Raw genomic sequence first — 24,287 nt, 5'->3', positions numbered from 1 at the left:
TTGAACAAATCTTTCTTCTTGAAGCCCATGTTACTGCTGTTATATGATCTTGATTAATGTCAGTTTCATTTCAAATCACTGTTTTGGTGTTTAGTTATCCATTAAAGTTGAATTTCCTTATCTTGAAACAAGCCCATGTGTTGCATGCGGTCATGTCAGTCCCGCCCACCAAACTGACCAGCCAATAGAAATCGACGCTCTGTCTTTATCCCCACCCTCCCTACTGGTGTTCCTGATGACCGTGAGGAAGTTTTTCAGGGAGGTGGTAGTGAATGACTTGACAGCCAGTTGTAAATAAAACGGATTCGCGCAGACGTAATTGCGCAATGATGGCAGACGCAGCCTTCCTAGAGGACACGCTGCCCGAAGAAGAAAGGGAGTTTCAGAAGATTATAGCTTTGATCGGCGGTAAGGACAGGATTTATTTGGTGAGTGATGCGTGTAAAAGTAAAGAGGTGGACGGGGATGACGCTGGAATACTGCAGGAGTTCATCCGTGACATGTTTCACACCAGCAGCCCGATGGACAACAACGGACAAACCTCTCCGTTAAGCAGTCACAACGATACCGCAAGTGAAAGCCCCATTTGCTGCAAGACCGAGACTGTCAAAAGCAATGAAATACCACCAATAGCGCGGCCCAATGATTTGGATTTGAGAGCCTGTCCGGTGGAAGAGGACTGGGAGAAGGAGAAGCGGCCAACGCGCAATGCCAATGCTCAAAGAATAGCAACGAGGAGGGCAAACAGCGCAAAGCGATCTATAGACTCTCCTATCATCATATTCATCTTCCGACAGACATTTCTCCGCAAAACTTCCAACCAACTGTGCTTAAAAGAGACGTTGAAGGACGTAAAGGCACGCACGAAACGTTCCAGAATCGCCCGACCAGCTCTGATTGGATTAATACGCACCAGACAGGAGAGCGCCGAGACGCATCAGTGTGAGCAACTCCTGGAGCGTCTGATTAGCTCAGTATTCCACAAACAATCACCAGAGACAATATGGGTCGGCTGTTTCATCCCGAAGACGGAGGCCAAAATGCTCAGCATCAAGAAAAACGCCTGCAAAGTTATACACGCATCTCAAACAGCAGGTGTAATAACGTACAGTGTCCATATTTTAAGTAGTTTTTACACGTATCAATAGTATAATGCAAATCCGCTTTTCTCGTTTGCCCACACCCATTTTTGCCACAAGTTTTTGGTCAAGCACACGTAAGCAGGGCGGATTTGTCAACATGAAATTTGAACCGTGGTGTGTTTAACCTTGGCACAATGCAGATTTGATGGTGCATAAATATTAGAGTGCCAAAATCAAGAAGAAATACAGATTTTGACACTTTTTAAAATCACTTTTACAAAATGTTACACAAACCTACAACTCATCTACAAAAATTACTGATTGGAAAATAGTGTTGTCTTTGGAAATTAAAAAAGTTAATTAAGAGAACTATAGAAGTACAAAACAAGTATGACGATACTATGGTAAATACCTTTTACTTATGGGTAGAGAATTGTAAACTCAGTAATGAGCACTGTCACAGTGTGAGTTCCTGTGGAAATATTTGACAAAGACTGTATTGATTTGTCATAGTACATTTCCCTATGTAGGTCAATCCACAACATTCACAAGACCACACATTTCTGCACAAATCTTTTTCTGCCCAGGCCTGGCTGCAAATGCCCAGGAACAAAAGGAGCATTCATTAAACAATCAGGCCCTTAGATAAGCTGCCAAATTGTTAAACACTTATTATTGCCTTTCAGATAATACCAGGGATAGAGGGAACCCGCTTTGCTGGCCATTCCAATGTTTGTTCTGGGCCCAGAGAAGAGGTCAGGCCAACAACTCTTCAACTGGCAGGCAAAGAGGTAGCAGCATCGTCCTGAAGTTCAGTTTGACTGAGCTATACAGGCATTTCCATTCCGACAGGATTCTTTCAACTCTTCTTCATCCTTTCCATACACCAACTTAGTCATGTTCAGGGTTGTCAGGAGACTGGAGCCTAACCCATATTGCACTACATGGGCAAAAGGCATGGCTACCAGTCTGGCTGCAGGCAAACAGATAGACAAAGACATTAAGGGTCCAATATTATGCTCATTTTCTGGTTCAAACTTGTACTTTGGCTTTAATGTTCAAAAAACACATTATTTTCCTCATACTGGCTGACTGAATACCTCTATTCCTCTGTCTGAAACGCTACTTTTTAACACTTGTCTCTTTAAGCCCCCCTCCCGAAAAAGCTCAGTCTGCTCTGATTGGTCAGCGTTTCCGCATCTGCGCCCTCTGAGACTTTGCACGTCTTTGCAGCAGGGGAATGACTATAACAGCATTGTATAGCAGCACGTTCCAGGGGTGTCGGAATGTGAGATGCTAGAATGAATAGCTGTGGATGCGGGGAGGGGCCCATAGAGAATGCCTTTCTACAGGGCCCAGAATTGTGCTACGCCCCTGGCACGTTCTACAAGTATAGTATAGTTGTAACACCACAACATTACAGCTCATTTAAAGGCACCTTTTCTGAATACAGGCTATGTGCATCTTTCTGTGGATTGAGCGTTTTGATACTTTCACAGTTTTTATATAGCATCTCGACCTGTTTCATAATAAAAAAAAGAGTAATTAAAGAGAATAGAAAACAAAAAAACTAGAAAACAGAAAAAGACAGGTATAAAATACAACAATAAAAGTTACAGTGCTGTGTAAGAAATTATTTGATTTAATAAAAGGCAGCGTGAAACCGAAAAGTCTTCAGACTTGATTTAAAAGAACTGAGAGTTGCAGCAGACCTGTGTTTGTTCCATATATGTGGTGCATAAAAACTACACGCTGCTTCTCCTTGTTTAGTTCTGCCTCTGCCTGCTGTCCTAGGTCTGCTCATCTAGGACAGCAGACCTGTCCTAGACGACCTGAGAGGTCTGGATGGTTCATACTGTGGCATAAGTAGTAAGTAAACCATTTAGTGCTTTATAAACAAGAAGCAGAAGAGACCAGTTTAGCCTCAATATACCAGAATGCAATGTTGCCACAAAATATTTAGCATTTTGGTAAAACAGTGACTTACATTTTTCAGAAATTTAAGAAATGTTTTGCTGTGTCCGCCCATCTTCAAGTGGTAATGTACAGATGAAAATAAATTAGAGAGGAAATCACTGACTAAAAGAAGCAGATAAGGCAGGTAAAAGAAAATGGAAGCAGCAAAAAGTAAATTGAAACCCTTACAACAAAATAACTTGTGGAGTGCATTAGCCATCAGATTGATCCTCTGCACAACAGAGTTATTTAGCCATGACAGACACCTTGTTTCAACACTTTGCACACATACAATTTGTATCATATTAATTTCATTAAACTCAATTGCACAATAGCAATGTTTCCATTGTTGTTGTTTTTTCAGATGACACAAGTAAAGAGGAAGGCATCCCTCTGAAAACCAATTCCTTGTCTGCTGGACCTCATGTGGATGGTGGAGACAGCTGATACCATGACACATGAACTGTTGCTGCAGGCATATCTCTGCAGAAAATCCTGTTTTAACTGTGAAGAAAAAGTTGTTGTGCCTCGTAGTGCTTCAGAGCCTTACTACATGTAACCGTGTTTCTTCGTAGTGTTCAATATTACCACTGCTGAGCCATCATGATTTTATCCTGAAGCAATATGTTGCTAAATACGTTGTCATCTTGCTGATTTACACATTACACACGTGATTACACGTCTTTGATGTACAATGGTTATTCATAAAGGGATTTACTGTGTATGTTTGGGGCTGATTCAAGTAACTGTTATAACAAGTATCATTAATTCATAATCATTTAACACCTTTTTTTAGGCCTAGATATAGATTTGTCTGTTATTTTATTACATGTTTAAACTGCAGTACGGCTAGGCTACAGCAAAAGTACTCCTTTAACCCTTGTGTTGTCTTCCTGTCGACCATGCAACTTTGTGTTTTTCTGGGTCGAAATTTCAACATTCTGTTGTTATTTTTTTACACTTCTCAACGTTTTTCCAATTTTTTTGTTCACTTATGGTGTTTTTTAATTATGTTTTTTTGTCGCTTTTCAAATTTTTTAAATATGTTTTTGTCACCTTTGGCAATGTTTATGATGGTTTTTTTTTGTCACTTTTCCGATTTAGCCCCACAATTTTTTTGTCACTTTTTTAACAAGTTTTCGTCACCTTTGGCGATGTTTTTTTGTTTTTGTTTTTTGGTCACTTTTTTCAGCATTTAAAAATAAAAATTGTCATAGTTCTGATTGATTTGTAAAGGGTCAAATTTGACCCAAGGACAACAGGAGGGTTAACATAGATGTCAAATACAGGGCTGGATTGCCAACTGGCCCTATAACTCCAGTGGTTTAAAAAAGCCAGGGGTTATTGTGTCATCTGGAATATACAACCCCAAAGCACAACATTAACAGACATAATCTCATCATCATGATTTTTTTTTTCTGCTTTTTTTCTGTTCATTTATTAGATAACTGCTGTTGGCAAAAGCATTATCTGCAATATAAGTGGAAAGTGAAACTACTTTTAATGTATTTATGTAGCTTACTGGTCTGTACATTCATATGAATATGTAAATAAAAATGTAATCTTGTATCATTATGACATTTATTGCCATTGGGAGATTCGGTTACCAACTGAGTATAAATCAACACTGTACTGTCATATTTAGCTATATTACTGGCATGCCAGCGTTAATATAATACACCAGCAAACTGCAAACAGCACAGAAAGGCAAAATAAACTGATTCACGATTGACCACCTTTAGAAAAGCCAGTCCATAAATCGGATACTTTCAATTACTATATATCCATTATTGCTTTGAAATGCAGTGAAAACTTGTAAGATACTATTCTATATCCTAGAGGTACTACGAATTGATCCGATCTAAGAGGATACAATGGATAACATGTAGGCTATGTGTGTTTTGTAATCAGGCGTAAAAGAGGCCAGCCAACCTGGAGGTCCTTTAGAAGGGGACTTGCGGTATTGGACAAAAAGAAGATATCAGCGGCTGCGTTTGTTCCCACTGTATAATATCAGACACTACAAATCTTTTCTTTTCTGTATCTATCTGAGAAATCGCACGGGACACCACAGTCGAACCAGGATCGTGGGGCTGAGGAGGGAATAAAGAGCCAATCATGATAACATCCGCCGGTAAGTCGTAGAAAGTGTTATTATTTTGCTAGCCGCAACTTTAGCTAACGTTAGCTGCCATTGATTTAGCTGAGTCACACAGCTAACGTTAATGTAGCAGTTGTCGTCTTAACGTTAACGTTAGTGATCAGCTAATACATCCACCAAGGGAAGAAACCTTTGTAATAGACCTTTGGTATAACTACGCGACGATTTTAATCACTACAAGGCTGTTTTAAAGGAATTCGTAATAAGTTATTAATGTAACGTTAACGTCAATGCTAGCAGTCAAGTTATCACGCTGTGAACAACACACTGTTTAGGAATGGTTTTCCGTCTTGAAAATATTTCCCAAAGAAACCTTTTAAAATCATTACATCCTATATGTTATTTTTGTCTCTTTTTACATCCCCACTGTAGCCAGTTTTGCTAATCGGCTTCAGATTTCACAATTGACCCTGTTCTTCCTGGATATATAATCTGCTTGTGTAACATTTAAATATAACGTTATTTGGTGTCTCCCGGTATTGGAATAACGTTAATTCCTCTTTATTTTGTAATGGGTTCATTTTTAATGTAATACACCTGCGGATTCGTGGGGTTGGATGGGCAGAGAAAGCTGTGCATAATTGTATAATTAACTTTCATACTTTTGTAAAACATACTAAAATGTAGGGCTGTGTTCGATTGAAGACATTCTTAGTCGACTAGCACTGATTCAATTGTATCGACTAATCAATTAGTTGATTTAATCGACAGATCTGTAAATCTGAGTTTCTCTGCAAAGAGTCACGCAAAAGGCCTCCTTTGCATATTTAAACAACATTTCAGAAAACTTGTAATACAACAAATAATTGCCTTAATGAAAGTAATCAAAGTAGGTTTCACGGTGATATCTATTAGGTAAAATGTCAACTCTTAATTCTTGTGTTTACCAGAGATGTGCTCGTACGTTTTTTGGAAATAAGTCATTCAGCATGAAAAAAGCATAAAACATGACTAATCGATCAAAGAAATCTAAGTTGACTAAGACCAAAACGACCGATTAATCGACTAAGAGGGAGCAGCCCTGATAAAAGTATCATGGTCAAATTTGAACTGCTAAGATGAAAAGTAAAAAACCCTGATGTTGTGTAATAAGTTATATGCTTTTGTTTTGTAATTCCCTAGACTGCATTGAAAATGAATGTCAGGTATTTTATTTTGTAAAAAAGAATCGATATTTAATATCCATACTTGGATTAAAAGAGGGTATATGAAGAATTAAGCAACCCCTCAATCAATTTTCTTTTTCTCTTTTTTTTTTTTAGCTGGAATTATTTCACTCCTTGATGAGGAGGAGCCACAGCTCAAGGTAATAACTGGTTGGAGAGTGCCTGAAGAAGGCAAACTCCCATTCAGAGATGATGTAATGTCATAACAAGTCTAAAGCCATTCTAACCTAATGATAACTCCAAAGTTGAAGCTCGATACTGACTGCTCTTTTAACACGGTTTCCCTTATTGGCCCAAACTATGGAAGATATTGGGTAAACTAAGCTGGATCTCATATAATGATGCAGTGTGACAAAAGAAACTCAGAAATTGTATGGTAATTATGTGTCTGCAACATCTCTTTCACTTGCAGGAGTTTGCTCTGCAGAAACTAGATGCCATTGTGAATGACTTCTGGGCTGAGATTTCAGGATCAGTAGATAAAATGTAAGTACTTGTGATGAGCATAAAACAGCCTTTAGTTTTATTCTTTCTATGTCTGCAGTAGGAAAAATATTAGCATTAACTCAAAGTATTGACACACTAGATGCAGACGAAATGTAGCAGTGCAATGTGCCTCATAATCACAAGTAGCATAATGAACATTCTTCCAGTGTGGATGATTGAGTAGAAGATGTTTTGAGCAGATCTCTGCATCATTCCTAGTTTCAGAGTTTGCTGCTTAGAAACTTCTCTGTGGGACGGATAAAGATCATTTGAATGTGCTAATTTACATTTAATAGTTAAACAAAAAGATATCTTTCAGGTCAAATTTTCTGTTTTATGTAACCATCTGTTGTCTACTCACAGCGAGGTCCTGTATGAGGATGAGACGTTTCGGAGCAGAGCATTTGCTGCCTTGGTGGCCTCTAAGGTTTTCTACCACCTCGGAGCCTTTGAGGAATCTCTGAACTATGCTCTCGGTGCTGGAGATCTCTTCAATGTCACAGATGACTCAGAATATGTGGAGACCATCATTGGTGAGTGTTCAAACAAAAGCATTTGACCTCATTTACCTGATGTACCTGCCTCTTTAGTGATAATGTGACATTTCTGTTGTTTGAATACTGCTCTGACCCTGATATTTTTGGCAGTGTGAAGTAAATAACTTAAATAGGAAAAACAAATTTCTTACCTCCAGCTTACAAAACTACCAGGACTTTCTGGAAGTAAGGGTGCTTTCACACCTGCCTGTTTAATCGCACTAGAGCTTGTTTTCCCCCTTGTGGTTCGTTTGGGAAGGTGTGAATAGAGAATAGAGGGGCAGTGAGGGAAGACTGCATTATCCCACGGAGAAAAACAGCTTTTGGTCAGGCTGTCTTCTCTGTAAGAGCAGTTCAGCAATGGAACACAGTGCCGGCAACTACTAGAGAGTCTTTGTCATTCTTTTCGTTCAAAAAGAAATGCAAAAAAATGGCTGGTAGAGAGCCAAACTTGTGGGCACTAATGTTATCTCTGTGCATTTAAATGTTATATAAGTATTTTACTGGAATTGTATTTATTAACCATAATGTGTTGCATGTAATTTTATTTTGTGATTTTATACCTGTCATTATTTTAAAGGCTGCCTGTTTTACATCTGGCTGGGGGACTACCAATGACAATTAGCACTTTTGAGCTAACTCGGGAACATTTACATTGTTTCAATGTTGATTAATGTTCACTGTCCCCTTTCAAAAATAAAGAAATTAGAAATTAGAATGCAGCAATCTCATTCGGATGCACACCAAAAGCAGACCAAGCAAGTGTACCGAGACCTCCTTGATGAGGTGGTCTCGGTACACTTTTTATCGAACTCTTGTGCGGTTCATTTGTGGTGAGAACGTGATCTGACCAGCTGTGTACTCTGCAAGTCAGAGCTAAATGGCTCCTGTAGTCAGGTGTGCTTTGCAATCTGCGATGCGGCAGAGCATGCAAAAAGTAGCAGCTTGCAATGTTTCTCTCACAGAAATAGACTGCAGTCAAACCAGCCGGCGCTAAAGTTGAAACAATGTCTGATTATTTAAATGAAATAAGCTGGTTTGACCATGGAGATGCAAGAAATATGCACTAGTCCAGAACACGGGACCTTCTTCCTGTAGAGGAGTGAACGTTCTTGCGTGGCTTGTAATGACGCGTTTTGGTACGCTTGGATTGTTCTGTCTGAAGCCCCTCTTTTCATCCTTTCTTTGTGTTTGCTGCTAGCCAAATGCATCGACCACTACACCAAGCTGCGGGTGGAGAATGCTGAGCTACCAGAGGATGAGGAGAAGAAAATCATTGACCCCCGCCTTGAGGGCATTGTCAACAAGATGTTCCTGCGTTGCCTAGACGATCACAAGTACAAGCAGGCCATTGGCATCGCCCTGGAGACGAGGCGGCTTGACATGTTTGAGAAGACCATCTTAGAATCGGTCAGCCACTATTGCAATTCAAAGTTGACTTGCGATTAGATTTGAATATCTACTGCTAGTTTTACTACTTAGCAGAATAGCACTAAGTCTTGTACAAGAGTCTAGCATACCTTGCATGACAATGCCTCAAAACAAAGATTATGAGAATCGCTTTATTTAAATAAAAAGTAAATGTTTGTCTTGGTGACATTGACTGATTTTACACTACATACATGTTTTCCTTGTCATGATGCATGTTAATAATTGGTACTTATTTCTTTCTCCTCTCATGCAGACTGATGTGAGTGGCCTCCTTGCCTACAGCCTGAAGGTGTGCATGTCTCTGATGCAGAACAAGAAGTTTCGCAACGAGGTGCTGCGGGTGCTGGTCAAGCTCTACATGAACTTGGACAAGCCAGATTTCATCAATGTCTGTCAGGTAACAATCAGATCCTCCATAGCACATTATTCATCATCTCCTTGACTAACTCCTTAGTGTGATAAATATATGTCCTATGTTTGGTTCTAATAAATTCTGTTCAGTATAAGATTTGAGATTGATTGACTGGGTTTACATTTTCTCCAACACAAACCCTAATTTGTATGAATACTTTTTTGGACACCTTTTCCTTGTGTTTTAGAATTTGTAATTATCAATATTTAGATTTTTTGTTCTTTTTGAACCAGTCATTCAGCCCTAATTTGTTTTAACATATTCTTTTACACTTTGTACTTAATTATTTGATTGCTTGTAGTGTTTGATGTAGGTTTGGATATTTTATTCTGCTGATGCTGCTATAATATACATACCGGTGTATATCATAAAAATAAAGCTTTATTGCAGACACAGGTCCATATGACACATAATACAGTATACATAATCCTTTTAATTAGGTTCGCCTAGTAGGGGTGCAAGATATATCGACTTAGTATCGTTATCGCAGTATATCGAAAGTGTCGCAATAAGTATGGAAAATTTTGTGGAGCGCTGCGTCCGGTCTATTGGCTGTGTGGCTTAGTTGTGTTTGATTTAGAGCCCGCTTGAAATGCTATAATCATGTTGCATTGTGCTACTTGCACATGTTAGTGCACGTCAGCGCACGGGTCCACTACGTGACAAACCGTATGGCGCGTACCACGTGTGTCATGTTGTACCAGTCCAATATGACAGTCAGTTGAAATAAAACTTGTGTTGTAAGAAAACTTGTTTAATTAGTTATGAATCTATTTTGATGCGTTTTCCCGTAACTTTTGTAAATTTACATATGTTTAAAAATATCTAAATTAATATCTATCGCAACATCACATTTTGTCAATATCTTGCAACCCTAGCACATGGTAATACTAACTAGTAACTAAGTAATGCAGTCTAATAAGAATAAAATAACTGAGTCATACATACATGACAACTATTGATGTGCTCCAACAGTTGGAAGCCATGCTATACTGATCATATGCATTTCTCTACTTTGAAAGAATTAGATTTTCCAAAAACCTAAAAATCCATTAATTAACTAATAATCTTTTTCTCCTCTCTAGTGCCTGATATTCCTGGATGACCCACAGGCTGTGAGTGACATCCTGGAGAAACTAGTGAAAGAGGATAACCTGTTGATGGCCTATCAGATCTGCTTTGACCTGTATGAAAGTGCCAGCCAGCAGTTCCTCTCCTCTGTCATCCAGAACTTGCGCACTGTTGGAACACCTATCCCTGCCGTCCCTGGCTCTACAAATACAGGCACTGTGCCCACACCAGACAAAGACAGGTGGGCAGGAGAAGAAAATAAGGACACACTAATACCTAGGCTGAAGGACCGTCTTGGCTCATGTTCACAAAGGCTTAGGGATTTTTCTAATAGTTTTCATTTAAGCTTCAGAAAATCTCTGTTTAGACTTTCTTTAAGGCTATGATTTACTAGGAAAGTAACAAAAACCTCAACATTTTCCAAGTCTGTAAGTCGGCCAGTATGCAGAACATTGAACTTACCAGTAGGAGGGTTCAGTACACAAGTTCAGATTCCAAGATTCAGAATATTTACGCCTGCAAGCTATGTTTTTGGTGTATCGGTTTTATACCATTGCTTATACCTACTGATAATATGTTGAAATAACTAAATACATTGAGACATGAGAGTTTAAATAAACTCTATTATACGTGCACATCGTATTGCCCATCAGGCCAAGTACATTGAATATGTGGGAGACATGGGGCGACTAACTGAAACTGTACATTGGCCTATTTGGGTTGAATTAATTGTGATGAAACGGTTGAATATTGATCGAAAGTTGTTTTTTGTTACAGTGATGCAATGGAGACAGATGATAAGCCGGGTAGCTCCCCTGCTGGAAAGCCGGTAGAAACTGTACGCTCTTTTGTACTATAGCACTTTTTTTCATACCAGGTCCTAGTAATTTTTCTGTGTCTAAATAGAGCAATTTTAATTTGGTTGATGGCTCATCCTATTGCTTCTCTGTGTTTTTGTAGAAAGATGAGCCCAAAGACCAGAATGCCAAGATGATCAAAATCCTTAGCGGGGAGATGGCCATTGAGCTGCACTTGCAGTTCCTAATCCGAAATAACAACACAGATCTAATGATCCTCAAAAACACAAAGGTAATGTAACAACAAAGGTAACAACAACATGAATGGCTTAGAGTACACAAATGACTAAGCAGCAGATTGTGCAGACAATTTGCTGTGAAAGCTTCCTCTTGAGCTGTTATTTATTTTTTCCCCCTTAACTTCAGGATGCAGTCCGAAATTCGGTGTGCCACACAGCCACAGTAATCGCAAACTCTTTCATGCACACGGGAACCACAAGTGACCAGTTCCTCAGGTAATTGTGCTGGCAGAACAGAAACAAATATTTCATTGATTGCACCGAGATGTAGAGAAACCTAGTTACTCAAAGTAACAGTTGACCAAAGTTTTTGTTTGAACTTGTAGAGAAAACCTGGAATGGCTTGCAAGAGCCACCAACTGGGCAAAGTTCACAGCCACAGCAAGTCTGGGTGTCATCCACAAGGTACAGTTATGTCACTATGATGATAATGTAAAGCAAATCAAAAAACTTAATGAATTTTATTCTAGATTTAATTTTGACCATACCATGCTGTGTTTTTCAGGGTCATGAAAAGGAGGCTCTCCAGTTAATGGCCACCTACTTGCCCAAAGACACGTCCCCTGGCTCGGCCTACCAGGAGGGAGGAGGCTTGTACGCTCTTGGACTCATTCATGCCAACCATGGTGGAGACATCATTGACTACCTGCTTGGTCAGCTCAAGAACGCCAGTAATGATGTGAGTTTTTTTTGTTTAATTTTTTTTTTGTTTAATATATATAAATAAAAACACACACACACTAGAATGTGACCTGCAAAATGATTGCAGTATATAGGAATCCACTAAGTCATCACTTATTTCTACTAAAAGTATAGTGCTTTAGAATTAAATGGTTCAGCTAGAAGTTTGTAGCCAAGACCAGCAGCTATTAAGTCACCTTGTCAGTTGGTTGATTTGTGTTTCAGTGTTCCATCTCTTAGGGTCTATTTTCTTCTTCTGTTTCACAGATTGTCCGTCATGGTGGCGCCCTTGGCCTTGGCTTGGCTGCGTTGGGCACAGCCAGACAGGATGTTTACGACCTCCTCAAGTCCAACTTGTACCAAGATGATGCTGTTACTGGTATGTAGGCTTTTGGGAAAGTCAATTTCTGAATTGCAGGGTGGCGAACCAGTTTATGGTCCTCACCGCTCTGCTTACTAAACATAACCGTTTTAACCAAAAAGACATTATTAGTATTTTTACTTCCTGCTTGACCTTATATAATCTTATCATTTTGGATAACATTTTGATTTGGGTTGCACAGAAAAAACAAAGCATATTTTTAACAAATGAATTATGTTTGGCTAAACCAATAAACAAGAAACTGTCTATTATGAATATTAATTTTACCAAGGTCTCAGATATGCAGTACTGTACACTAGTAAACATCCGTAGATTTTGAAAGGGAAAAACAACAAGCCATGCTGAGAATATCATGTAACCCCTCAGGTGAAGCTGCAGGCCTGGCCCTTGGTCTGGTCATGCTGGGCTCCAAGTCGGCCCAGGCCATCGAGGACATGGTAGGCTATGCTCAGGAGACGCAGCACGAGAAGATCTTGCGTGGTCTGGCAGTGGGAATTGCCATGGTCATGTACGGACGCATGGAGGAGGCTGATGCCCTCATTGAAAGCCTCTGCAGAGACAAGGTAAGGCTGGAAAGCCATCAGAAAGCATATTGCATACACCATGAGATGAGTTTTATTTTTAATTAAAAACAAATCTTTGTTTTGTGGCATTGGTGCAGCTTATGCATATAGTAACACCATACACATGAAATGACAGAAGCTTGAGTAATTATCAAGAGAGAATGAAGTGGGGAGGGTATAAAATCTTTGTAGCTTACTTGGTCATTGCTCTTAATAAATCTTGCAAATGTATCATGCAGTTCCAGTGTTTGAAGTATTGAGTCCTGTTTGTACTTCTACAACTTCGGGTTGTGTGTGTGTTTCACGTCACACGTGAGGCTGTTCCTCTTTACTTTGTGCCAAGAATCTTTCTGTAAGAGCTAGATGTGGTAAATACAAAGTCTCAAAGCTCTGCTTTCCTTCAATGTCTATGATAGGACCCCATCCTGCGGCGCTCTGGTATGTACACAGTGGGCATGGCCTACTGCGGCTCCGGGAACAACAAGGCCATCCGACGCCTGCTACACATTGCTGTAAGTGTTTTTTGTTTGGTCCTCTTCACACCACACTATTTCACAGAGGAGAAGACTGAATAGAAGAGAAGGTTTATCATTCTGGCAGTGAAGCGATGCCAACAGTCAGGGCTGCACAACCGTGGCTGGCATCATAATTCAAATTAGTTTAATACTGTGGTTATGATGGTTTAAAAAAAAATCCATACTAAGTTCAATTGGTAGAGAAATATTGCATCCATGCTTTAACCATATGAATCAGCATTCACATAGCACATCAGTGTTTTCCCGTTTGTGCCTGAATTCACTGTGGGGCTAACATTGCAACACTTTAACAAGGAAAAACTTACACTGTAATAGTAATATAATAAAATGACACTGAATTTATGCATATGCCAATTCATTGTGCAAATGCAACATACTTCAGGGGTGTAAACACCTTGTTTGTCCTGTAGGTGGCACCTTATCCAAGCTACAATTATTATATGGTGCAACAGTGGATCATATTCCTCACACTGTGAGCTATATCATTAAAGTTAATTGTAGGATTTTATGAGTCTTAGTATCAGCTTTGGTTATTTGACTGCTTTGCTTCTCTTAATTAAGGTGAGTGACGTAAATGATGACGTGAGAAGGGCTGCTGTCGAATCCATTGGCTTCATCTTGTTCAGGTAAGGACCAGACTGATTTACTTGAGCTGTAGTTTCCTTAGATGCACCAGAGGCCTTTCTCTTTGTAGACTCACAGCCAAAATTCCACTTATTTATCTGCCCCTACACTAACACACACTGCTTTAAGACTAAATTAAACATGCAACAATGCATTTGTGTAATTTGGCTCATTTTGTTGAATAGAAGAAAAAAAAATAACTATAGCCTTATTAGACATTTACCTCTGAAATAGACTCCATTTTACAATATTTAGTGTCATCTTCTACGTTTGTCTGATTTGTTTATTGCAAATATGAAACAGAAATATTTGACTGTTTCCTGCTTTCCATACAAAATATAACTCTTAAACAAACTAAGTTGTCCTTATTTGACAAGGACTAGAAAACCATTGGCATGTTTAAAACAAATGGTGATAATACATGCACGTATGCACATTGTAGACACAGCACTGCTTTTTGTGTGAACCATTGCAATCCCCTGGTGTTATTTTAAAAAATGAAGCATATTTTTTTTATTCTTGCTTCTATTGCCCTGGTCACCCTCCTTTTTTAGTTTGCTACTGCTGACACGATTTATTTGGACATTAACACCTTCTATATGGTGTAATAAGAGAATTTAGATGCACTGTTGTCTGGAATTTAAAATGACTTCCTGGTCTTCATTGAAGGTGTTCCTGTGTCAGAGGAAGATGGACATACTTGTTACTGTCACTCACATGTTCTTCCCTGGCTATTTATAGGGATTCATCACTCCCAGACCAACTGAATTTACCCATTAGAGACCAGAACAGTGTAAAACAGAGTGCCTAGCCAGTGCACAGATATCAGGGTGTACATTTTAAGCTTTAATAATAATAAATACACTTTGTGTAAATCTTCACTGGGTTTAGAAAAACTGCTGAACCAGAACAATTCTGTTGTCCTCCTGTTCTCCAACTTCCTAATGGTTCAAGAATAACTCCCTTCACTCCCCCAACATGTACACTAGCACACAAGAAGAAGCGTTTTAAGTTCAAATGTCCTAAGTCTTTACTATTCTTACAAAATCAACAGAGTTTCTGTTCGTTAACAATGAGACCGCGTTGGTCTAGGCAATAATAAAACCCTGGCACATTCCAAACTCCTACAAGCTCGTGGAACCTTATCCAGATCTCATTTTTGTTGCCACATTGATCGAAAACTGTTCCATATGTTTTGTTAACTAGGTTTAATTTAGACTGATTAAACTATTATGTGTTTGGATGTCTGTAGTACAATGCTACAAACAGCTGTTGTATGCATTAAGGGACTGTAAAAAGAAATAGTGCTTACACAGCGTACTGTACTATTCTGGTATTTGCTGATCTTTTGAGGCTGCCTAATTTACACAGTTTATTTGGCTGTCCTGTTGTGCTTCGGTCAACGCCGTTTCATGAAAAGGGAAGAAAATTTTTTTTACCTGCTGATGACAAAGTGGCATAAAGGTGTAGACAGTAAGAGAACATATGTACTCTGAACTAGTGCAGTGTTTTCAGTTCAGCAACCAACTTTTTTTTCTTTTTTTTTATTGAACACATTTAGTTTTCTATAATAAAAACATCAAGCTGCAATACACATACAAGAGGAGTGATTCTCAAAGGTCCAGCAAATACAATTAGTATCATTTCAAGAGTGCAATGTATTTTATGTGTCCGTTGCAGAAAAGATTTGAAAGGTAGAGTTGTGTTTGTCTTACAAAATATAAGCATGTGGTCTGAGATGGTTTACATCATATTAAGATAGCCCAAGTTAAAAGAATCTGCATAGGAATATATTGTATTCTGCATTCACAGAGGGTTTCCAGGTTATCATTATGTCTTCATTCCTTACATTTTTGTTTGGTGGCTTGAACTTTGTCGACTTTAGACCTTTCGTAGAGGACATCCGCTTTTGTTTTTTTAGTCGACCTGTTACAGGTCATCTCAAGGTTTTATAACGTTTGAAAACTCAAACTCTCTTCTGGTACACTATGAACTGACTGTCTTCACATTATTAATATGGCCTGTCTTAAAGACCCAGTGAGAAATATATATTCAGGTATAATAGAGTTTGACTTATGGATTAAATTTGTGTTTCCAAAATGAGCATAATTGAAAATATTTCCTTATTTTGCTTTTGTTAAAAAAAACTTTACTGATGTCGACAAACCAGACAGCAGCAGGTTACATTGTGTTGTTATGTAGTGTACAGTTGACACTGGCGTTAAATTATTTGGTAATCAAATTGAGAGTAACCGCTGATTCAGAATGATGCATTTTGAATATTTGTTGTGGGCTAGCCTTTATCTTTAAAGAGATAAAAAGTTTGCACCATGATTTTGATCCATTTCAATTGCTACCTTTTTTATTTTTTATTTATTTTTATTTTTTTATTTGATTCAATTGTCTGGTATCTCTATACACAGCTAACATGTTCTGCCTGCTTACCAGCTTCGTTTTCAGTCAGAAGCATTGTGTCTAACAAAACACCACCAGATGACTGTACAGATGCTTGTCGGCACCTCAGTGGACTTTGGTAGCCAACTGCTCCAATGCCATTCTTCATTCCCCGCTTCATGAACAGTTTAGAGTTTTCTGCCATGGAAGATCTGAATGAAATCCGTGTAAGGGTCCGATCTGCATTTGATGCCCTTGAGTGCCTTCCTGGCCCATGACTAGCAGAGGTTTCGTAATTGCAGGTGATGTAACGCGTGAACGCTTGCCTGAAAGTTTTGTTGAATAGGGTGTAGACCAACGGGTTGATGCCTGATGACACATAACCCACCCAAACAAAAATCTCCATCAGGCGGGCGATTACATGAACATCACAGCTTGTGCATAGCACAGAGGTGATATTAGTGATGAAGAAAGGGCACCACATGACTACGAACAGGAGGAAGACGATGCCTAGCACCTTTGAGGCACGCTGCTCATTGCTCAGAGTCTGCATTGACTTCTTGCCCATTGTTGACATTCTCCGAAAGGACATTTCATCTCCTGTAGGAGAGTTTGTTGTGCCTACATATGGTTTTTCTTGCATCCTGGGAAGTGTGCTGTCCAGCATGTTAAGTTGATCAGTTTGAGGTGGAGTCGCAGCCTGTTCTCTTTGAAAAACTGTGGAGACTGTCGGGTAGCTAAAGCGCTGAGTCACCTTTGACCTGAGCAAATAAACCTTTTTGCGCAACACCCGGACAGTAAGTAGGTAGATGACCATCATGATGGTCAGAGGGATGAAGAATGCCGCCAAGGAGCCAAACATGATAAACTCCCAAAAGGTGTCTGTTTTCAGCATGCATGTGTGGTTGCTGTTGAAGGTGACGTTGTTGGGAAGATGGTAGTTTTTAAGCCCCTTAATTGGAATAGGGATTGCGATACCTGGAAAATGACAAGAACAGTAAGTATTGGCAATTATCTAGTTTCTTTGTAATATTGATGAATTACTTTGCTTACTACGGTAGTGTTTTTTTATCATCTCAGGGAAAGACATTTCTGTTTGTTGTAGTAGTAGTAGTAGTAGTAGTAGTAGTAGTAGTAGTAGTAGTAGTAGTAGTAGTAGTAGTAGTAGACCAAAGATTAATGTTTAAAGGATAGTGTTAGGAATAAACAGGCATATTCTAATTGAACAGTTTTTACCCTGATGCTCAGTTTAAGTGATGTTCCCTTTATTCCATCTGATCTTCTTTAGCCAAACCAAGTGCTTTTAGTGGTCTGAGTACTGGGCATTGAGCAGTAATGCCGCAGTGAATTTGGCCACATTTTTACAGATGTATTAAACATAATAGCAAGAAGCTACTTTTTAGTTTCTTACTGTAAAGCTGAAATGATTAGCAGATCTTGAACAATGATCCTTAACACTTGTACAAGACCTTTGGAGGACAAATGCAGAAAGAGGATTCTAAAAAACGCACAGGCAGCACAGTAGGACAATCTTAGTTTAGCTGCTTGAAAAGGACTAGCAAGCAGCAAAACCAACCTCTCTCTATCAATGCTTTCTATAAACTAAAACGCGCCTTCTTAAAACAGGAAAGCATGTTTTCACCCAGGGTCCCATTTCATTAGCTGTGCAAGCTGCACCTAGTTGGCCACAATAATTGTGCATCTCTTGCTGGGGCAGTACAAGCCACATTGCCCTTTGGACAAACTTCAGTTTCTCGTGAAAACAATTGGGTTGTCCCCTTAGGACATCATCAGTAACCTCTTTAAGATTCACTGTGACCAATGCTACTGTCCCAGCCCCTCAACCACCTCATCTCCTTCCCATATACACTGCAGCTGCAAGTTGCTGTTTATATAATATCTGCTTTTATTGCATTTGGTAAATATTTGTCTGTACATCACGTCTGTCATGGGTATTATGTCAAGTAATCAGTCTGTTCCTGAGAATGAACTTATCAATGTAAAAACTACTGCAGAGTTGGATAAGGAGTTAAGGAAATTTGAATTGATATGCTTACAAATGGATATGAGCCACACCAGTGCAATCTTCACCATCGCTTTGGCTCTGGATTTGTACTGGCTGTGTTGGATTGGCTTCTTTATGGCAATGTAGCGATCCAGTGAAATGGCGCATAGGTGCATGATAGATGCTGTGGAAAACAGCACATCGAGGAACAGCCAAATGGGGCAGAGTGGATCCGGAAGAGGCCAGCCTGAGTCTAGAGCGAAGATGAGAAGGAAATTAGTTCAGTAAGGCAATAAGTAATTGCATGGTAGTAGTAGTAGTAGTAGTAGTTGTTGTTTTTACTTACTAAATCACTTATCCGTGTTAGTGTTTCTAAAATCAGTAACTGCCTATAATGTACTTGTGTGGTGTAACCAATTTTTATTCCAAAAAGAATTTGATCTTGCGCACCACCAGTTATGAGAGATGTACCACAATGGCATGGAATTAGAAGTAGCACTCATGCAAGAGATTGGTGTTTGTTTATCTCTGTGAGGAAAGACTTTACTGGAAAAAGGCAGGTTCACTGACTGTTTATGGAGCTAAAAGCTCTTTATGTAGACGTGCCGAAGACCATACTTAACAGTAGTGTTTATTTTCATTTCCAGGCATAAAATTGGCAAGTTATTGTTCTAGCTTTTGCCCTGTTATCCATTAACATTGCAAAAGACTGTTGTTGGAAATATTCCTTTACATAATTTTCTCTTAATATGCCTGTTCTTCTTGCACCACTTTCTACACTTTGAGTCATAGTTTTAATTAGGTTTCATTTGGAAGTCTTATTCATTGACAAATACTTCACTCGTTCTCACAGTAGATCCTCTGTACGTGTTAAGTCCCATGCCAAATTCAATAAACAGTGTAGCTTGCAAGGTCCAAGTAGCTGTACAAGGGAACATATTTTTATTGTGTTTAATTGAATTAAGAAACTTTGAGTAAACTGTGGTGAGCCCTCTGCAATTGCAAATGTCTGTTTCACATACAAATTTCACTTCTTCTGCATGGGAGCAACTGGGTTTGTATTGCTTTCATAGTCTTTGTGTTAAAAGTATAATTTTACTAAAGCCTTCTATACATAGCTCTTTTTAAAGCCTTGTAAAGGATCAGCCAACACTAGGGATTTGGGTTTACATTTTATGTACATACAGTAAAGAATGAAAAGAGTTTGCTTTTGAAAATGTCCTTGTTCAAATGCCAGACTATATACATTTTTTTTTTGGAGGGTAATGGATGTCCTGCAGTTTCTGGTTACACAAAGCTGTGGTCAATACCTTGCATAGGAATTCCCCTTTATTGCTGCAGATGGTGTAGGCTTGTTATAAGGCATGGGTTCAAGTTTATTATAAAAGAAACAGTATGCATATTAGCTGTTTCTTACCTTCACCAGAGATAAAAACGGATGTTGTGGTATTCCCATTCTTTTTATTATATATATATATATATATATATATATATATATATATATATATATATATATATATATATATATATATATATATATATATATATATATATATATATATATATATATATATATATTATATAATTTTTTTAAAAATATATTTTCTTTGTTATTGTGGCTTTTTTACTCATTGTCTGATAAGCATAAAGCACATATAGCAGTACAAAAAAATCTGACCAACCCCCCAAAAATAAATGTATGCATTTTAAATAAAGCTGTACTTTTCTCAGTCACAGGGATATGCACTTGTGCATTTATTAATGCTTTCACATCTTTACTGCATAGGTGTTCAACCTTTATATGATGAGGACTTTTTATCAGGGCATGAGGTAAACCCTTAGATTCGAATGTGGACACCATGTAGACAGACAGATTTATCACAAGTATAGATGCAATGTAAAGTAATCAATCACAATGCATGTTCCTTACTCAAGTAGCCTCTGTATTAGGACAGTATTAAAGCAGCACCTGTGATAAATTCTGCATGAGAACAGGATGTGTTTCACTGAAAGGTTGCTCAAGTCCAACGTGATTTTTGAGACGGGCAGGACCACACACCCTATACTCCACTCTTATGTGTGAGTGACCTAATTATGATCTTGCTCATTATCCTCCAGTTGAATTAATGGGGCATAATAGCTTAGCCATAGCTCTGTATATGCAGCTATATTTACACAGCACTGTCACTGGAATTAAAATAAAACAGATTTTGTTTCTGTGGGAAATGATCCCTCAGACCAGTAGTTCAGCCCAAGCTGTGCAACTGCTACCATAGCACTTCCAGAGGAAGTAGGATGTTTATTGTCCACTATCTCTTCTAGAATAATTTGTTTAGTGATGGTCAAGATTGTATCTAGTCTTTATCTCAAACTATTTTTATCCTCATTTGCCACCCATAAGTATGCTGGCCTGTTTTTCTTTGTAGATTATTAAGGCTAAGAAAGGTTAACATTCCAGTGAAATGGAAGACTTTCTTTGTGAAATGTTTGAAGCTGGTTCACCTCAGCCACAATTACATTCACCTTAAAACTTTGTTGTCTTTAACTTTATTTTTTTACTAATGCTTTGCTTAGTTTTACAGGTATTTTAGGGTAATGTAATTTATCATTAAGGTTAACAAAGAATTGTTTTGGGCATTGAGCAAGGATACGTTTCTCCCGATAAAATCAAGTATTTATTGCTTTTGTATTGTACATGTTTATTTTATTTTAAATATAACGTTTTAAACACAAAGCCCCATGCTAAACTTACTGTAGAGAACAGTGACGAGGGCAATGGGCATTACTAGGAGTCCCACCAACAGATCAGCAACAGCAAGCGACATCAGGAAGTAGTTGGTAGCGTTTTGCAGCTTTCTTTCAAGTGACACAGCAAGAATGACCAGGATGTTTCCTCCAATAGTGGGAATGATGACCATAACAATGAGCAGGGCAGCCCATTTCAGCTGAGCCTCAGGTGCTTCTCCTGACTGTGAGTTGTTAGCCTCGAGTGGAGCCACAACAGCTTGAGACATTGTGCTGCAGATGTTACAGCAGGCCTTAGCATGGTCACTGCGTCCCACAGGCAAGGACACAGGGTAGGGCAGGAAAGCTCAGGGTCAATGCACAGGATGCTTCATCCCTTGTGCCCTGTACAAACAAGAGTAGCTCAAAATCAGTAGAGAATCCACTGCTTGGAGGGGACAAAAAAAAACTCCAATGCTGGCAATAATCCCAATACGGTTAGTACTTCCGCAATGAGATTCTCAGGGGTCCTCACTTTCCCAGGCAGTTGATACTCTTGTCATCCACTGTGTCCATTTAAAAGAACAAACAGGTCTGTTAAAGCGACAATACCTTGTTCCCCGTTTGCTTTTATTTGTCTGAATGATGGTATAATAAATAATAGAGTGTATAGTAACAGATGAGAAGGGTCTTTCTCATAATGGGAAAAACTACACCGGAAATTTCTTTTCCATGGAAACAACTTGTGGAAACAAGTTGGAAAATTTAAAGGATAAATTCCTTGCAGGGTTTTTTTTTTTTTTTTTTTTTAAGTTTCTGTAGTTTACTTTAACTATGAAATCATTTATAAAAGGTTTTAAATGGTCGTGTATAACATTTCAATTTGAGATTTAGAATTTTAAAAAGATATTCAACATATTTAAAAAAGGCTTTAGATGAAAAACCCACTGCTTGTCTCACTCTGTACTTAATACATCTGCACACACAACTGGATGTGGAATGGATTACACAGAATTAAACTTAATCAATATAAAAAAAAAAAAACTGTCAATTAGCATTATCGTGATTTTGCTAAAGTTTCTTACCTGCTCCTGAAGGTGTACATTTAACATCCTTGTTGACGTTTCAACTCGAGTATTTTTTTCCAAGCCGCTACGTCTCAACTTGCGTAAACACAGAAAAGTGCAGCTTAACGCCCAATGCATTTCAATTTTTGCACACCTCTTAGTGTAATATCTCAATAATAGTCCCCTACCTTTTATATTTCCATCCTCTCCAAATAAGAATATGACAGATAATGCCCTCCCCCAGCGGTAAAACCTAAATCTGTCTCTGTCTGAAGCAGTCCATGATGTGGAATTTGTTTTGCTTCCACATGTTGGAGTAACCCCCAGTCTTTCTTCGCATCACCAACCGCGATCACAGGTTTAAAACTTTCAGATGTTGTGGCTCATCTGCCTCTCTCCCACTCACTGCCTCTTGTTCACAGCCTGTGATCAGCCCGCACTCTCTCCCGTCTTGTCCGCTCTCTCACTCTTCCCCTCCCTCCAATCCGTCTTGCCCGTGAGTCAGACTCTGTACAAAACAGATGAATGTCTTCGTGCTGGCAGTATGCCAGTGGTTCTGGGAGGTAATTTCCCTCAACACAGCCGTCCCACTGTTTATATTTGTCACTCTCTGTTCTCTCCTCCATTCGAAGTAAGCAGTGGTGGGGGATTTAGTAGTGGTGTATGGAGAGAAGTCCTGTTGAAAAGGTACTTGTAACCCCATAGCTTTTTTTATTTCATCCTCCGTGAGTTACCATTTTCATGCTGAGGACGTCATTTAAATACCTATCCTATTTTCTTCTAGATGATTTATTTACTTTAGAAATTTAGACCATTTTAGTTTTTTCCTTTTGATCTTTCTGCCTTAACAAGTCAAAATGTTTTCTCTGTGTGCACCCATTGTTTTGCTTATAAAAGCAGATGCAAGATGTTAAAAGATGTAGAAATTAAAGATCCCTGGAGTTTACAGTAACCAGATGATGGTTCTTCACAAGAAAATGTGTGAAATACACCGTTTGGGCTGGTGTGAAAGCTCATCCGAACTCTTGTGCGGATCAAACAAACTAACTTTGGTCCGCTTAAAAACGGGGGTCTCGCTTCGCCTCCAAGTGCACTAGAGTTCAGTTCACTTCAGGTGAAAACGCGATCCGACCAAAATACAGGAATTAAACCAAAAACAGCGTTTACTAGCCTGCAATTTCAACCTTGCACACAATTTATGGACTTATGATTTAAGAGATGATAACTTTTAGATTCATAAGCTGTTCTGAACACACATCGCTGGTCCTCTGTGTGACCACACATCATCTCTCTCTCTCTCTCCCCTTCACTCGCTGTCTTTCAGCTACTCATTGTTCCCCTTCTTCTAAAAAAGGGGTCTTCAACGTTTTTTAAGCCAACGACCCCTTAACTGAAAGCGAGACGGATCAGGGACCCCCTACTATATATTATGTATAAAATGAAGTTTCATATTAAACTCGGCCTACAATAACGTGTGGGCGGTCTATACATAGCTTTTTTTCTTTTTTTTTTGCATAGAATACTAAGTTTTGAAATTGGCTAATAATTGTTGGCATGGTTTTATAAATCATGTTTTAATGTTAAACATAAAGTACATGTGGCACAGTGAACCCTTAGGAGGACCTTACCTATAGGCCAGTAAGCAGTGGGGATTTATATTTGCTAATAATATGTTGGATTTGTGTTTAGTGATGTTAATTTTGGTCCCGGACCCCCTGTTGAAGATCCATGTTCTAAAATATTAGAAGCACTAAAGCTGAACCAAAAATCCCAAGATGTTATAAATTTGGTGTTGCTCCGTTATTTCTGAGACCAGAAGTGTTGGCGAGGTTCAGATATTCTGTCCAATAAACAAGCAACCGTCTTGATCGCATGACATCAGTGTTTGGTGCGTTTTTCAAAGTGCAGTGTGAA

General features: G+C 38.8%; 3 protein-coding genes across 10 annotated transcripts in view; 2 read left to right on the top strand and 1 right to left on the bottom strand.

Moving 5' to 3' along the window:
- The first annotated feature begins 239 nt into the window (after window positions 1–239).
- Window positions 240–4,009, top strand: LOC120565857. Of its 3 annotated transcripts, XR_005640297.1 has the most exons (4): window positions 240–1,095; window positions 1,769–1,873; window positions 2,877–2,951; window positions 3,403–4,009. XR_005640297.1 is itself a non-coding variant. In XM_039811915.1 (3 exons), exons 1-3 carry the CDS (start codon window positions 327–329, stop codon window positions 3,483–3,485), a joined length of 957 nt encoding a protein of 318 aa, XP_039667849.1. In that variant the 5' UTR covers window positions 240–326; the 3' UTR covers window positions 3,486–4,009. The 3 variants fall into 3 exon arrangements, 2 of the variants coding, with proteins under 2 accessions (XP_039667849.1, XP_039667847.1); XM_039811915.1 differs by lacking the exon at window positions 2,877–2,951; XM_039811913.1 differs by lacking the exons at window positions 2,877–2,951; window positions 3,403–4,009 and having other exon boundaries at window positions 1,769–2,870.
- A 981-nt stretch (window positions 4,010–4,990) lies between these two features.
- The window catches only part of psmd1 (proteasome 26S subunit, non-ATPase 1), a 41,916-nt gene continuing 22,619 nt past the window's right edge, over window positions 4,991–24,287 (top strand). For both annotated transcript variants that reach the window (XR_005640208.1, XM_039810838.1), the window contains exons 1-16: window positions 4,991–5,172; window positions 6,462–6,505; window positions 6,778–6,851; window positions 7,215–7,384; window positions 8,589–8,797; window positions 9,072–9,215; window positions 10,316–10,542; window positions 11,079–11,139; window positions 11,262–11,390; window positions 11,525–11,613; window positions 11,724–11,802; window positions 11,903–12,076; window positions 12,346–12,457; window positions 12,827–13,023; window positions 13,440–13,535; window positions 14,121–14,185. Coding sequence is in view for 1 of the 2 variants with exons in the window: in XM_039810838.1 (XP_039666772.1) it covers window positions 5,157–5,172; window positions 6,462–6,505; window positions 6,778–6,851; window positions 7,215–7,384; window positions 8,589–8,797; window positions 9,072–9,215; window positions 10,316–10,542; window positions 11,079–11,139; window positions 11,262–11,390; window positions 11,525–11,613; window positions 11,724–11,802; window positions 11,903–12,076; window positions 12,346–12,457; window positions 12,827–13,023; window positions 13,440–13,535; window positions 14,121–14,185 (1,886 nt within the window). In the remaining variant the exon portion in view is untranslated. The remainder of the gene's footprint in view (window positions 5,173–6,461; window positions 6,506–6,777; window positions 6,852–7,214; window positions 7,385–8,588; window positions 8,798–9,071; window positions 9,216–10,315; window positions 10,543–11,078; window positions 11,140–11,261; window positions 11,391–11,524; window positions 11,614–11,723; window positions 11,803–11,902; window positions 12,077–12,345; window positions 12,458–12,826; window positions 13,024–13,439; window positions 13,536–14,120; window positions 14,186–24,287) is intronic.
- On the bottom strand, window positions 14,916–22,874 carry htr2b (5-hydroxytryptamine (serotonin) receptor 2B, G protein-coupled). Of its 5 annotated transcripts, none has more exons than XM_039810840.1 (5): window positions 22,392–22,874; window positions 21,812–21,872; window positions 21,335–21,711; window positions 18,635–18,835; window positions 14,916–17,555 (listed from the first exon to the last, which is right to left on the bottom strand). In XM_039810840.1, the coding sequence occupies exons 3-5, from the start codon at window positions 21,594–21,596 to the stop codon at window positions 16,597–16,599; spliced, it is 1,422 nt and encodes a 473-aa protein (XP_039666774.1). In that variant the 5' UTR covers window positions 21,597–21,711; window positions 21,812–21,872; window positions 22,392–22,874; the 3' UTR covers window positions 14,916–16,596. The 5 variants fall into 5 exon arrangements, with proteins under 5 accessions (XP_039666774.1, XP_039666776.1, XP_039666773.1 ...); XM_039810842.1 differs by having other exon boundaries at window positions 21,842–21,872; XM_039810839.1 differs by having other exon boundaries at window positions 21,335–21,872; window positions 22,392–22,469; window positions 22,562–22,874.

The sequence above is a fragment of the Perca fluviatilis genome, chromosome 9 (assembly GCF_010015445.1).
Source record: "Perca fluviatilis chromosome 9, GENO_Pfluv_1.0, whole genome shotgun sequence".
In the NCBI taxonomy this organism is placed as follows: Eukaryota; Metazoa; Chordata; class Actinopteri; order Perciformes; family Percidae; genus Perca; species Perca fluviatilis.
The sequence above is the reverse complement of the archived record's forward strand: the minus strand, read 5'-3'. Positions and strand labels throughout refer to the sequence as shown.